Below are 15000 nucleotides of genomic sequence, written 5' to 3' on the forward strand. Positions count from 1 at the left end.
ACAGGAATATCTAACTCATTGAGCATTTTACTTCTATCAATCAGCTCACTGTCACTGGTACTAAATACGATCTAGTTTCTATGGTTGGGAAAAAATCTCTGACTCATTGTATTTATGTCAGATTTAAGGAACTTAATTGCAGTGACAGATGTATATAGGAAGTTGGGCTACAACAACACATGCTATAAGTACTGTAAAATAAAATGCACAGAACAATCAAATAATGGAAATATTTTGTTTTTGAGCTTTCTCAGCTTTACTGCAGCAATAGGTCTTGATAAACCTGCTCCTTTTTAGATTAACTGATCAGATGATTTTCCCAGGATCATAACTAGGAGAGACTGTTGTAGATAAAAAGAAAATTTTATAAATCCATTATATAATCAATATAAAAAAAAAATCTTACTTGACTAAACTGCATGAATTCTATGGCGAGATGGACTTTATGGACATAAACTGCTTTTATCTTGGAGTTTTTTCTTTCTTCTTCCTCAGTTAGATTGATTGCATACTGTTCTAACTGTTGTAAACTATAAAATAAACAAACAAATATTTTTAACAATGGTATAGTAAAAAACACTTTTTGCATAGCATTATAGAGTATTTAACTGTTTACACTTAATAGACTATCTTTCATTTGAGCTTGGAGTATCTTATTTTGGTTTTGTATTGAACTTTGTTTTTATCATGACAAGATTATGTCTTACCTGTATTGTTTACTGCTAATTTTTTGCTCAAGTTGTCTTTTCTTCCCCTTTAGTTCACACAGCTCTTTCCTCTTCTGTCTCAGTTGATTGTCATTACGAGAAAGCAAATTCTGACGTTCTGTAAGAGCTTTTAGTTGTGAATCCAATGATTTCAGATTTTCTCCCAGTGCCTGAAAAGAAAGAATACAATTATTAAAATATCTACCAAAAACAATGGATGGTATAGTAGATATTGTGGCTGTCTTAAGTACTCAGCATTCTCAGTCTGAATTCTTGCCCAAACTGGATAGGGCGATAGTTCATTGCGAAACCAATAAACACTTTGGAATATCCACAGTTACCGATTAACCTAACCTGCAATTATTTGGGGATGTAGGAGGAAAACACAGAGAACATGCAAACTGCACACAAACAAAGTCTGATTGGGCATGACATTTGAACATAGCATGTTGGAGTTGGAAGACAGCAGAGCCAACAATTACAATACAATATAGATTTTAAACTTCAAAATCTCAAAATGTACAATTTAGAGAGCAAAAAAATTAAACTGATTTCTGAGAAAAATACACCAGATAAAAAAAAAAAACTGTCTCACACAGTGGAGGAAAGTGGAGGAAAAGAAATTAACCTGTTAAAAGGAATGCGGCAAAATAATGCAGGAATGTACTTGCTTTGGTCCTTATTTATTCCGTATTAATAGATAACTGGGTATTTGTACTTGTAAAAACATACATATGAAAAATTTGTGTTTGAAACTCTAAATAAAAAGTGTGTGAACATATGCTTTGCAATAAGCATAAACTAACACCTAGAAGGTCTTCAACAATAGGTAATGGATAACAATGCATCATTAAGAGTGACTGGTTTGATGCTATAGATATTTTAAACAACCACCTGTCACTAACAGTGCAAGACTGTAATCAAAATAAAAACAAAAATCCACATGAGTGAAACTAGTAATCTGATACAGACGTCTAAGCACAGACAACAGTGGCAATAAACAAATTTAAAATAAGTAATAATAATTAAGTAATATGTAATTTACATTGGTCATGTTAAAAGAGAAAAAAAGACAGAAACTGGAATTTATAGGTTTTAAAATGAATGAGCAAAAAAAAATAATCAAATAGTCAAAACAGAATAAAACTATTTTTGAACCACTGGTAAAATGAGCCATTCTAAAGACTTCTGGTAGTCTAAATTAACACAGCAATATGTTAACAAACTGCTAAGAATGACCTGCTTTGAAATTCAAAAAGAAATACCAATTTAAAGAAGAAGGAAGGCAGATTGTACTCCAGAATAAACTCAGGCCTCACAACAAACAATTCAAAGCTGTCACAACTGATATTACTAATCAAGCAAAAATACATCAATTGTTATACTTAGACAGAACCACATTTTTCTCAACTTTCTTCACCAATATGCTTGGAGAATCTTAACATAATCCCCAAAATAGACTGCACCAACAGATTACTCACTTCATAGTTAAGTCCAAGCTAGATATTGTGAGAAGCTTGAAATTTTTAAGGCTTTCTGTTTTTTGTCTAACCTATTAATCACCCTAATGCATTAACAATTGTCTTCACAATCTCTGGAAAAGTCCAATATTTTTGAATAACCCAAATTACAAAACACCAATAAATTGTGAATGGAAATATCAACAAAACAGAAAGAAATGTGAACAACTAAACCAAATACAAAAAAGACAAGTTTTGTTTTTTCTCTTTTTATTAAAAATTATATTTGAATTGGGAAATTATTCAGCTCAGTTTTTATTAATTTAAGTATACGCCAAAGCACATTTTATTTAATCTACCAGTGGCAGATTTAACAAAACTGTCACTTCAAATAAAGCAGTCACAACTTCTGTTTTAATATCATATCACTACGGTGTTCTGGTCCACTCCTTTTTTTAAAAAGAAAAACATGAATTACAATAAAAAAGTTAAGCGAATGCCATTCCTAGTTGTAGTTCCAAGTGGAAACCTCAGAGGTAGCTTTGCATTCCAAACTTGTCCATTTGTGATATTAAAAAAGGTATAATCAAGTCTATCAAACATGTAAATTTGTACACATATTGGATTTGGAGCAAAGCTAAATGTTGAGAATGTGAAAAATACTCTAATATTAAAGTAAATATGTACTGTATACAATTCTGAAATATTAAGGTGACATTTTATTTGTTTCATTTTAATCAATCTTGCAGCTTACCAAACACTCCCCTCTATATTTTATATCAATACACTACTAATATACCAGTGCTAATGTCCTAATAAGCAACATCCTCTATAACCTTTTAGATGTTTTCCAATACAGAAGTATTTAAATAAAATATGAATAACTTTAATGCAGGAACATGGCACAAAACCATTTAAAAATGATACCTTCAGCTGATTATCCAAATCTTTTCTTTTATCAGCATCCACACTTAAAATGAGAAAATTGGGTTGGTTCAGGGAAGAGTTACTGGAAATGACTTTGTTACTGTACGCAGATTTTTTTACTACATATTTTTCTTCTGCTGTGTACATTTGTTTCAGCTGAGCTTCTTTTATAACCTGAAGAAAGTCAACATAATAACTTAATTAAAAATGTGGATTTCAGATCTCAGAATTCCTAAAAAAAATACATGTATGATCTAGCATGTATACTTACAAAAATAAATATTGCTGTGGTCTAGATTCTAAGGGATAAACTACATATTTTTTCATGCATACATAAATACCTGCTACTAAAGAACACACTCTACCCCAACAGTGACTTAACAACACATTTCTTTTCTACTTTTACTTAGTGGGTATTTCCAAATAATTAGCAATGTCATTATTAGAAGATTAACTATATAAAAAAGTGTCAAATGTTTGAAAAATACAACATATTCCTATTCTTCCATTTAGAACAAACCCATCTATTTAATTGTTAAAGATAAAAAAGGTGCCTACCCTTGTAGCACTGCGTACAAGATGGGAACCTTACCCTGGAGGATATACACTCATAAACATATTGAAGCTCTAAGGACAGTTAATACTTAACACATACAAGACATCTATGGTAAGCTTTCTGAAAGCTTAGAGAAGAGAAATAAAAAACGTGGAAGCAACCACCTTGTACTATATATGTTATGTATACAAAACAAGAGATATAAAGACATATAGTGACTGTCCAAATTCCTCAAATTAAGCTACGTTAAAAAGAAAACACTGTTGATTAAGACTACATGGCACTAAGGCTAAAAGCAAAACACATTAGTAAACAAACACAAGTTATTACTTTTCCACATCTATTTCAAAATTGAATTACTGCATAGATAAATAATGTAATTAAATAAAAATAGTGTTTAGTGTCTTTGTCTATGTCCACAGAATGGTTCTAATATAAAATACAAATTCTAATTTAATATCACATTGGATTTATCTTTTTATATTACAATGATTAATATTTAAAAGCCAACAAAGCAGCATAGCACAGTACATCTAAATACTCACTTTTTCAATCATTCCTTTGGTCTGCTCAGTCCCTACAGGAACATCATGTATCCAATACTGTTGGCAAAGGTAACTCATGACTTCTTCTGGAGCATCAAAAAGCTCCCTCAAGTAAGAGAAAAAGCCATAACACCTATACAGAAAAAGGAATTGCAATAGAAATAATTAATTAATACATGATCTGTGCTTTTTGGGACAATTAAATTGTCAAAAAATCAGTTTACAGTATTTTTAATGTTTAACCATATAAACAAGAGGTTAAAAAGGAGGCAGAAAAGTAGATTCCATGTGTCCTGCCAAACTAAACTTCTGGCATCTAATTGGCAGAGTTTACTACAACACTAAAGAACAGAGCAATATGGATGCCAATTTCAACTCATTTTTGAATGTTACTTCAATTAAAAATAAGCATCAGAAATCATTAATAGTCATAATAAAACCAACATTCTTTAAAGATTTTGCCTTTCTCTTGCTGCAGTGCACATACAGTAAGTTCAATGTGAAGCAATCTATGAGACTAAATGCAGTAAAATGGTGTAAAAAATATACAGCAATATATAGAATACCAACACTCATACAAATGCAGTTTACAGTGAAACGTTAACTGTAACTGGCATACCGTATGCATGTCTGGAAACAAATACACATTAATTTCAAAGAGTGCCAGATTCAGGTCTGCAGTAAAATAAATGTTTTTTTATCAAAAACAAGAAAATAAATGTTCAGATATTTAACACATAATAAATAAATATGAAAATGGTACAAAAATAATCAAGGCGTGCACACACCGAAGTGACATGTAATACATATATATGAAAATGGTACAAAAACAAATTAAGACATGTACACACTAAAATGACAGAATAAACATTAATTCACAATGAATTAAAGACTAACAAAAGATGGATATAATGTATACCAGAATGTTTGCTACACTAGTGACAGTAAGTCAAAACTTATGGAAACATTCAAAAAGTGTTTTGGTATTTACATGTATATTTTTGATTCATTCAATTAATCAATTTCCTGAAGCAGCCTTTGCTTTCAGCATTACACAGAGCAGAGACATTCTCGGTAGCATCAGACACAGTTAAAAAATAAAAGTAAAACAGTAAAGTAAAAACAAAAAGCTAGTTTGCTTTTTTGTATGTTATTAATATGTAGCAGCCATAAAAAAGCAGCTCCAAAATTCCTATACTGCTTATAAACACTTCTATGTACTATGAACATATTGCATGGTATTTTGGTATGTTGATTCAAGTTATGTGGCTTGATTTATTTTTTATTTTACAATACGTTTTAATTCTTTCTTTATCTATTTCATAGACAAATATATTTCAGTTTATTTTTGTCAGTTATTTCCTTCTGATATTGGCCTTTTGTCTGTAACCCTGTGGTTTAAGGTATTTTTAGGCTATTGACATGGTAAAAACAATAGTGACTCAAGCATGCATATGAGATATACTACATTTAAAGAGGCACAACAGCATGTTTATCTCCACAAAATTATAATTGGGCAATTAAAGTCATACATTAACCCAATTTTCTCATCTCTGGGATGGGGTTTTATATTCTTGTTCTGTGGAGGCAAAAGAGTATCTGGAAAAAAAAAACTCACAGAGAATATACAATGTCCACACTTAACTGAACAGAAAAAAATTACCTACTTTAGCTGTTGTATTGGTCTGGAAGGTGGTTGGTGTGCCATCGATTTTGCAGGTGCAAGAATGGTATTAACCCTGTATCTGCGGATCTCTCTCACCTTAAAACAAAAATTCCAATCAATATCAGTATTAACACTACAAAAAAGGAAAAGAGTAAATATAAACATAACCCATAAATATTTACAAGACTAAGCAATAAGACTATGATATAAATAAACAAATCATCAACATGAAGGTGGTAACTGATTTTCATGACTTTGCAGTTACTTTATGAAACATTTTCTTAATTTATATATACTTTGTTTTTATTGTGCAGTCCTATATTCTATTAAGAAATACAGATCTTGACTAATTAAAAGTGTAATAACAAAATATAAGTGAGCATATTTTTGTAAATTTGTTAAATATCTGCAATGATGAGAGGTTCCCAAATGTTTGCTTTTATGTACTATCTTTGCTGAAATATCTGAGGCTGGAAGCCACCTCAATACAGGCAAACAACAATGAAGTTATGCTGCAATGAGTTGATATCTAAATGATGTTAAAAACAAAAGTTCAACTTACATAATAAGGTTATAACAATTATTTGGAGATAAGGAAGTTTGCCTGAGTGGCTGAACATTTCAAATACATTTTTGGTCAACACCCATGACAGTTGCTGTATTTCATGGTAATATTTCTTCCTGAAAATAAATAAATTGCTTTAAACAGAGAGATCCCTTAATTTATTAAGCTTTGGATAATATGGCCTATTTACATTTTCCATTAACAAAATTACCTTATTTTTCCCATGCTTACTCAATGAGTTGCTTTGTCAGTAAATGAGAGGGGTGTGCAAGTTATAGAAAGAGGAGGCTTAATAAACACAATATTCTATCTGCAATAAAATACTATTAGATGTTGTATAAAAGAATCCATTTTAGACACTACAGGTCCACACTCCTTATTCACATTTCCAAATCAGAAAATCTGCAATATCTAAGCACATCCTACTGCAAATGCCCATATCATATGGAGATGATCACAAAACTTTTCCAATGATTTTTAAGACTGTCTATGCCTGCTCTAAAACCCTTTGAATAGCTTATAATATATAAATAATTAACAATAATACTGATCATTCAGATAAATACTCATGACATTAAATAAAAATGAAATGCCTTATCCAATCAAATGTCAAGGATGTCAAAACATTCACTTGAATACATTGTTTGCTGCTAGTATGTACTTTCAAAAATATTACAGACAAAAAAAGTCAGTATAAAGGGATCTTCTGGCTTTATGATAGGACTGAAAGCAATCACTGCTAAGTCGGAGTACAGGTATACAAAGGAGCAACGGCACACAGACATTATATAGTAAACTAAGTGTCAAATTAACACTATAACAGTGAATGTTACACTGGTAATTTTGCAGTGGGCCAGCTGAATCTTTATAGTTTCTTTGTTATTAAACCCATTTACTGCAGTCAATTTAACAAAATAATTAAGAGCAATTTATTTTTTTTGTGTCCCATGTCCTCCCTGCATGGAGTTTGCATGTTCTCTCTGTTTCTGTGTGGGTTTCCTCCAATAGTCCAAACACATGCAGGTTAGGTGAACTGGCGACCTTAAATTGGTCCTAGTGTGTGGTTGGGGTGTCTTTGTGGAAGTGCGTTCACCCTGCAATGGACTGGCACCCTGTCCAAGGTTTGTTCCTGCTTTGTACCCCACACTAGCTGGAAGAGGCTCCAGCAGAACTCTGTGCCCCTTTTCAGGACTAAGTAGGTTAGGGAGGGTTTATTTTTCACTTATGTTTAATGTCATTCTATAAATTGTTCACTTGCCCTGGTTAATTTTTATTGCTTGTAGAAACACTGTTCATGTTCTTGAACATAGCTCTATTATGGCTCAAACTTCCAGCCGCCGAAAAGTTCTAATGCTCCTGCACACTGAAGGGTATGAGTGAAATACAGGTACAGGTATTCTGTTTATAGGAATGCTAGAAAAAAGCTGTAACAGACTTGAATGTCCCAGCTGTTCTTCATACTTTCTCATCATTGAAAAACAAAAAGAAAAGCACACACGTCACAAAATCAACCCACTGGGAGACAGGATGTATCATTGTGAAAAGACAGATAGGATGACAGTAGGTCCTTTTCACATGATGTGTGAATGAACATAAAAAAACAGAAAATAATTTTATTATAGCATTTACCTTATAAGTCTGCAGTGCTCAGTTTTTGAAAAAAGTTGCTATAACAAAACTTCCTTGATAAAAATTGTCATTATGGAAGGCAATTTTTCTGGGTTATTTAGAGTGTTAGGATATAGTGATAAAATGCTTCAGGCATACAAATGTACAGCAACATTCTACACAGAGGGGGTTCAAAAACAACTGAACCTCTAAGGAGGAAGAAGACCTTAAATCTTTCTCAGTACAATGCGATAAAGTAAAGCCAATATGAAGAAACCAATGTTCTATTTTCTTTGATTTGAAAATTTGTGGCTCTATTTTCTTTGATTTGAAATGTATGCCAAAAATGTATATGCAGAGCCTGATTCCAGTGAAGAAACAGAGCATTCCACAACAAATGACACTACAAGATGGTCTTAACTTAAATGTACAGGGTGGTCCAGATCTAATTATGTAGTTTTCATTATGCTATAACTTATTAAGTTTATTACATAGACAATTCACAACTGAATGGAGGACAAGTAAGACATTACATGGAAAATCAGTGAATTAATTCAATGTAAGTCCATTTTCGTTTATTAAAAGATATTTCGAACAATTCTTTTGTCTTGCATTTTTTTCTGCATTGCATTAATAGTTGCATAAATAGATCTGGACCACCCTATATATATTTACCACTGATAAAAGTAGAATTGTATGCACAGCATAGGTAAAGAACTTTATGCTCTAAAAACTGCCCTTGGATGGGTGATCAATGGATTTCTAAAAGAAAGACAAACTTTTGGGGCAGATACAGTTAATCTTATGTAAGTAATGGAAATAGAATAAGTGTTACATCAACAGTAGAGATAAGCAAACCCTGCTGAATTTGCTTTGTTTCGAGTTCAACAAAATCAAGGAAATGTTTGTGAACTTTGCCAAACTCCACAAATGAATTGAAGTCAATATGGAATGAGGAACTGAACTAGTTGTGAGAGGATTATAATGGTGCAATGGTCTTTTAAGTGTCCCTGAGGTCTAGGTAAAAGTCTGACAACAATTTTAGACTGATTACTGTGGCCAAATAATACGACAAATAAAAATGCAGCAAACGGCCACAGACTAGCAAAAACGTAAATCTATACTAATAAAAGGCAAAGCCCTTACTCACTCACTCACTACTAATTCTCCAACTTCCCGTGTAGAAAGGCTAAAATTTGGCAGGCTCATTCCTTACAGCTTACTTACAAAAGTTGGGCAGGTTTCATTTCGAAATTCTACGCCTAATGGTCATAACTGGAAGGTATTTTTCTCCATTAACTGTAATGGAGTTGAGCTGGAATGACGTGGGGGGGGGCGGAGTTTCGTGTGACATCATCACGCCTCTCACGTAATCACGTGAACTGACTGTCAACGCAGTGCGTAGAAAACCAGGAAGACCTCCAAAAAGCGCTTAAGAAAACATGCATTATATAATTGAGAAGGCAGCGAAACAATAAGAAGCGAGCGAGTGACATATACTACCATATTCATGACTGCTGCTACCTCGGAAAGAAAGCAAGGTGTAAACCTAAACTTTAAATTAAGTTCATAGACAGGCTACGCTGGCGTTTCACATGCCCACAGGTAATGCGGGATACAAGTTTAATGAGAGGACGAGGATATAAACGAGTTTTGATCACTTTATAACTAAGTTAAAATTGTAGGTGAAGGGGTGTGCTTATGCAAATTCCGAGACTGTGTTTGTGGGGATTGACAGTTAAGGCGGGTGGGGGAGTCACGTCATCATCTCCCCTCCCATTCATCTCATTTGGCTCTGAGCTGAGCTCTGCAGCTAACGCCGTCTTCCGAAGCAACTTCGTCAGACTGCCACCAAATACTCACAGAAAAATCCACAAGTTAATACACACGCTGTCTCTATAGAGTTTCTACACACTGAATCCTCCAGGCACTACTTACAAAAGGTTACATTGACAATCGTGTTACGTTATTTTTAAAATCTTTCCTTTTCTTAGCACAAGCACAGCTGAGAAGCTTGATGCATGTGCTCCATAACGTTAAAAATAATGCATTTAATCACACTTTGCATTACAAGCAAAGGGGAGCTTTTGTCAATGCATGATTTCCTGGTACACCGATTACTTTGATCAGCACATCCCGATTCATTTTACCCTCGCACCACCTTAGTTTGAGAAGAAGCATGAAAAAATATGAGGTTAACACAGAAAAACAGATCACCAATTCAAGCTTTATGAATAATCAATTCGCCATCAATAATTGTTTTGGTAAAGCCATCCTCCTTCCATTTTATAATTTTTCCGCCACTAGCCGTAATTAAATGAACGGTAAATAAAGTAAGAGCAAAGCGAGCGTGACTTATTTAGGCAGGCATATATATGACAGCAACACTCATGACAATGTCAGTCATGTTACGTTATTATTAAAATGTTTCCTTTTCTTTTCATTACTTCTTTAACACACTACTTCTCCAAGTAGGGGGGTATTTTGAGATATATATATATATATATATATATATATATATATATATATATATATATATATATATATATATATATATATATACACACAGTATATATACACTGTGTGCACAATTATTAGGCAAGTGAGTATTTTGACCATATCATCATTTTTAATGCGTATATTCCAACTCCAAGCTGTATTAACTTGAATGCTTATTGGATTTAAGCACGTCAGGTGATGTGTATTTGTGTAATGAGGGAGGGTGTGGCCTAAGGAGATCAACACCCTATATCAAGGTGTGCAGAATTATTAGGCAGCTAGTTTTCCTCAGGCAAAATGGGCCAAAAAAGAGATTTAACTGACTCTGAAAAGTCAAAAATTGTAAAAGTCTTTCAGAGGGATGCAGCACTTTTGGAATTGCTAAGATATTGGTGTGTGATCACAGAACCATCAAACATTTTGTTGCAAATAGTCAACAGGGTCGCAAGAAACGTGTTGAGAACAAAAGACGCAAATTAGCTGCCAAAGATTTGAGAAGAATCAAGCGTGAAGCTACCAGGAACCCATTATCCTCCAGTACTTTCATATTCCAGAGCTGCAACCTACCTGGAGTGCCCAGAAGTACAAGGTGTTCAGTGCTCAAAGACATGGCCAAGGTAAGGAGGGCTGAAACCCAACCACCACTGAACAAGAAACATAAGTTGAAACGTCAAAACTGGGCCAAGAAATATCTGAAGACAGATTTTTTTCAAAGGTTTTATGGACCGATGAGATGAGAGTGACTCTTGATGGACCAGATGGATGGAACTGTGGATCAGTAATGGGCACAGAGCTCCACTCCAACGTGGAGGTGGGGTACTGGTATGAGCTGGTATTTTTAAAGATGAGCTAGTTGGACCTTTTGCATTGAAGATGAACTCAAAATCAACTCCCAAACCTACTGCCAGTTTTTCGAAGACACTTTCTTCAAACGGTGATACAGGAAGAAGACCATGATTTTTATGCAGGCCAATGCTCCATCACTTGCAGCGAAGTTCTCCACTGCGTGGCCAGCCAGTAAAGGCCTTAAAGATGAAGGAATAATGACATGGCCCCCCTTCCTCATCTGACCTAAACCCTATCGAGAACCTGTGGGCACTTCTTAAACGCTAGATTTACGGGGGAGAAAAACAATACACCTCTCTGAAGAGTGTCTGGGAGGCTGTAGTCACTGCTCCACAAAAGCTGCTCGTCAACAGATCAAGAAACTGACAGACTCCATGAATGGAAAGGCTTATGACTGTTATTGGAAAGAAGGGTGGCTATATTGGTCATTGATTGATTTTTTTTTTTTTTGAAATGTCAGAGATGTTTATTTGTAAATTTTGAGGTGTTTGTTTATTATTCTCACTATAACAGATGAAAATAAACAAGTGAGATGGGAAAATGTTCATTTTTCCTTTAGTTGCCTAATAAATCTGCACACTAATAGTTGCCTAATAATTGTGCACATATGTATTCCCTGATGATGTTCACACTCACATTTCCGTTGTGAAACATTCAGGTTTCAGGTTTATTAACATTTTGGATTGACTGATAGCACTGTGTTTGTTCCATATTAAAATTAATCCTCAAAATACAACTTGCCTAATAATTGTGCACACAGTGTATATATATATATATATATATATATATATACACAGTATATATATATATATATATATATATACACAGTATATATATATACACAGTATATATATATATCATATAATATATGAATGACCTCCAAAGAGCTGAGACTTTTGATATCATGAACGTGTCTGCAAAACTGTGGTCTCCTGCCCTGCAAAAGTCGAGCAGCCAGCGCGTGCATAGCTGTGCCGCCTTTGAGACGCTGACTGTGCTTCTGCCTTAAGTCAAAGTGAGCACTTTTAATTTTTTCATCCTCCCCTGCGCTATAGCCCAGACAAGTGCAAACACGGACCCCTTTTCTACACCACGGCAAAATAATATTAAGGCGATTCACACTTTCTTTGCACGTATCACGATTATGAGGTTCTCACCCCGGATTATGAAGACACGCACACGAGTGGAGGACTCACAGTGCCATCACAGCCGATTAATGGCGGGGGCGTCTCACCAGTCTACACAAGACCCACCGCGACTGTCGCCAAAAGGCGATCATAACGTCAGCGAACACATCTCTCGATACTAAATAAAAGAAAAGGCAACTTTCCTTTCTTTACACTTTTTTCCTTTTATCCCAAACCAAAGCCTTTCTCCCTTAACACTGCAGAGGACACAAAACTAATTTTCTTTAAATGCCGGTAAGGCACATTACCAGAGGCACAAATTTGAACGTTCACATAGAAAATGTAATTTCTATACCCCAGCCGTCGTGTAGCGCCTTTCAAAAGGGATCTACTACCGAGAGATGATCCATATATATTTTAGCTGCTGTTAGTTACTTACCTGTTGTGTTACACAGTCTTTAAAATGTAGTTTACCTGAAACCACTCCAGTAGTGCTCAATGTACCTGTACTTCTTAAAACGTTAATGTTTTACTGTTTAATAACTTAGACTATATTTTATTATTTCTCCCTTGCACTCAGTGACCAAAGCTATACACACACATATATAAAAGCTATACACACAAGTATATGTATGTGTTTATATATATATATATATATATATCTATACTAATAAAAGGCAAAGCCCTCACTCACTCACTCACTCACTAATTCTCCAACTTCCGTGTGGGTGGAAGGCTGAAATTTGGCAGGTTCATTCCTTACAGCTTCCTTACAAAAGTTGGGCAGGTTTTATATCGAAATTCTACGCGTAATGGTCATAACTGGAAGCTGTTTTCTCCATTTACTGTAATGGAGATGAGCTTGAACGCCGTGGGGGCGGAGTTTCGTGTGACATCATCACGCATCCCACGTAATCACGCAGTACATAGAAAACCAGGAAGACCTCGAAAAAGCGCTGAAGAAAACATGCATTATATAATTGAGAAGGCAGCGAAACAATAAGAAGCGGCGAGTGACATATACAACCATATTGATGAGTTCTGCTACTTCGGAAACAAAGCACGATGTAAACCTACACTTTAAATTAAGTTCATAGACAGGCTGCCGCTGGCGTTTGTAATTTAGTGCCTGCCCATATAAGGCCGTCCGTCAGCGGCAATCCAATAGCAAACTCCCACTAAATATTCACGGGTGAAGGACTGTGCTTATGGAGAGGAAGATGAGATGGTCAGGGTGGTGTTTGACACAAACTCAGCGAAACTGCGAGAGAAAGTTTTAAGTGCCAGGACTAAGGTAACATTAAATACAGCCATGGACATAGCGAGATGGCACCAGCACAGCTGGGAACCTTCGATGCATGTACACCGAGCGGCTCCGTGAACTGGCGCAGTGCACAGATAAAAGCAACAGTTCCAAAGAGCTGAACAAAACCGAATTACACAATTGAAAAGGCAGCAAAAATATGAAGCGTCTGATAAGCATATTCATAAATCCAGCTACTGCGGAAACAAAGCACACGGTGGAAAAAGTCAATGTCCCGCTAAAGGAAGACAGTGTAAAAAACCCGTGCATGCAGTGTGTCAGGTCTCAGATAAAGAAGAAGACGAGCTGTTTATTGATGCAGTAAGAAACGAATCGATGAATGAAACCTGTCATCTTTACAACGATTGACAAACACGGAATGTAACTTGAACACAACACATCCTACAAATACGAACCTGATTGAAAGAAATAATGATAATCAAATCCTTGATGACAGCAACACTCAGTAACACTCACAAAACAAATACTGTATATTGACAGTCATGTTACGTTATTTTTAAAATGTTCCCTTTTCTTTTCTAGCTTTTTAACACACTACTTCTCGCTGCGATGCGGGTATATATATATATATATGTATATATATATATACCGATCTACATACTCGAATAATGGATACTTTATTCACCATCAATGATTGTTTTGGTAAAGCCATACTCAGTGTATTCCTTAGATGAGCGGTAAAAAGTAACAGCGAGGGAGGATGCAGGCTGTAGTCTTGCGTCAACTCTATTTGAATTGCGCGATCACATTTGAAAAATATATCTTTTCAAGTTCTATTTAGTCCATATGTGTCAAACTCAAGGGCGCGGGCCACATCCGCCCGGCGTGTAATTATATCCGCCCGAGATCATTTTATATACTGTATTATTGTTATTAAAGCCGGGTATATGAAGCGCTGGTAACACAATAAACTACAGATCCCATAATGCAGCGCTTCAGCCGCCTTGCCGAACAAGTTATTGCGAAGCTAGCTCACACGATGCTGAAGAGAAAAGTTGATTCTGAAAATAGAGCCTTTAAAAACCGATGGGAGGCTGAGTATATGTTTACTGAACCCGTGTGTCTCATTTGTGGAGCTAATGTGGCTGTAATTACAGAATTTAATCTAAGACGGCACTATGAGATAAAACATCAGGGTAACCTGAATGCAATGCAGAAGATACAGAAAGC

At 35.0% G+C, this 15000-nt stretch overlaps 1 protein-coding gene across 1 annotated transcript in view; it reads right to left on the bottom strand.

Moving 5' to 3' along the window:
* Positions 1-15000, bottom strand: part of smc5 (structural maintenance of chromosomes 5) — a 128179-nt gene that overhangs the window by 55951 nt on the left and 57228 nt on the right. The window contains exons 12-16 of the mRNA XM_039750738.1: positions 5863-5957; positions 4196-4328; positions 3095-3268; positions 708-877; positions 407-530 (exon numbers count right to left, since the gene is read on the bottom strand). Of these exons, the coding sequence (XP_039606672.1) occupies positions 407-530; positions 708-877; positions 3095-3268; positions 4196-4328; positions 5863-5957 (696 nt within the window). The remainder of the gene's footprint in view (positions 1-406; positions 531-707; positions 878-3094; positions 3269-4195; positions 4329-5862; positions 5958-15000) is intronic.

The sequence above is a fragment of the Polypterus senegalus genome, chromosome 4 (assembly GCF_016835505.1).
Source record: "Polypterus senegalus isolate Bchr_013 chromosome 4, ASM1683550v1, whole genome shotgun sequence".
NCBI classification, from domain to species: Eukaryota; Metazoa; Chordata; class Cladistia; order Polypteriformes; family Polypteridae; genus Polypterus; species Polypterus senegalus.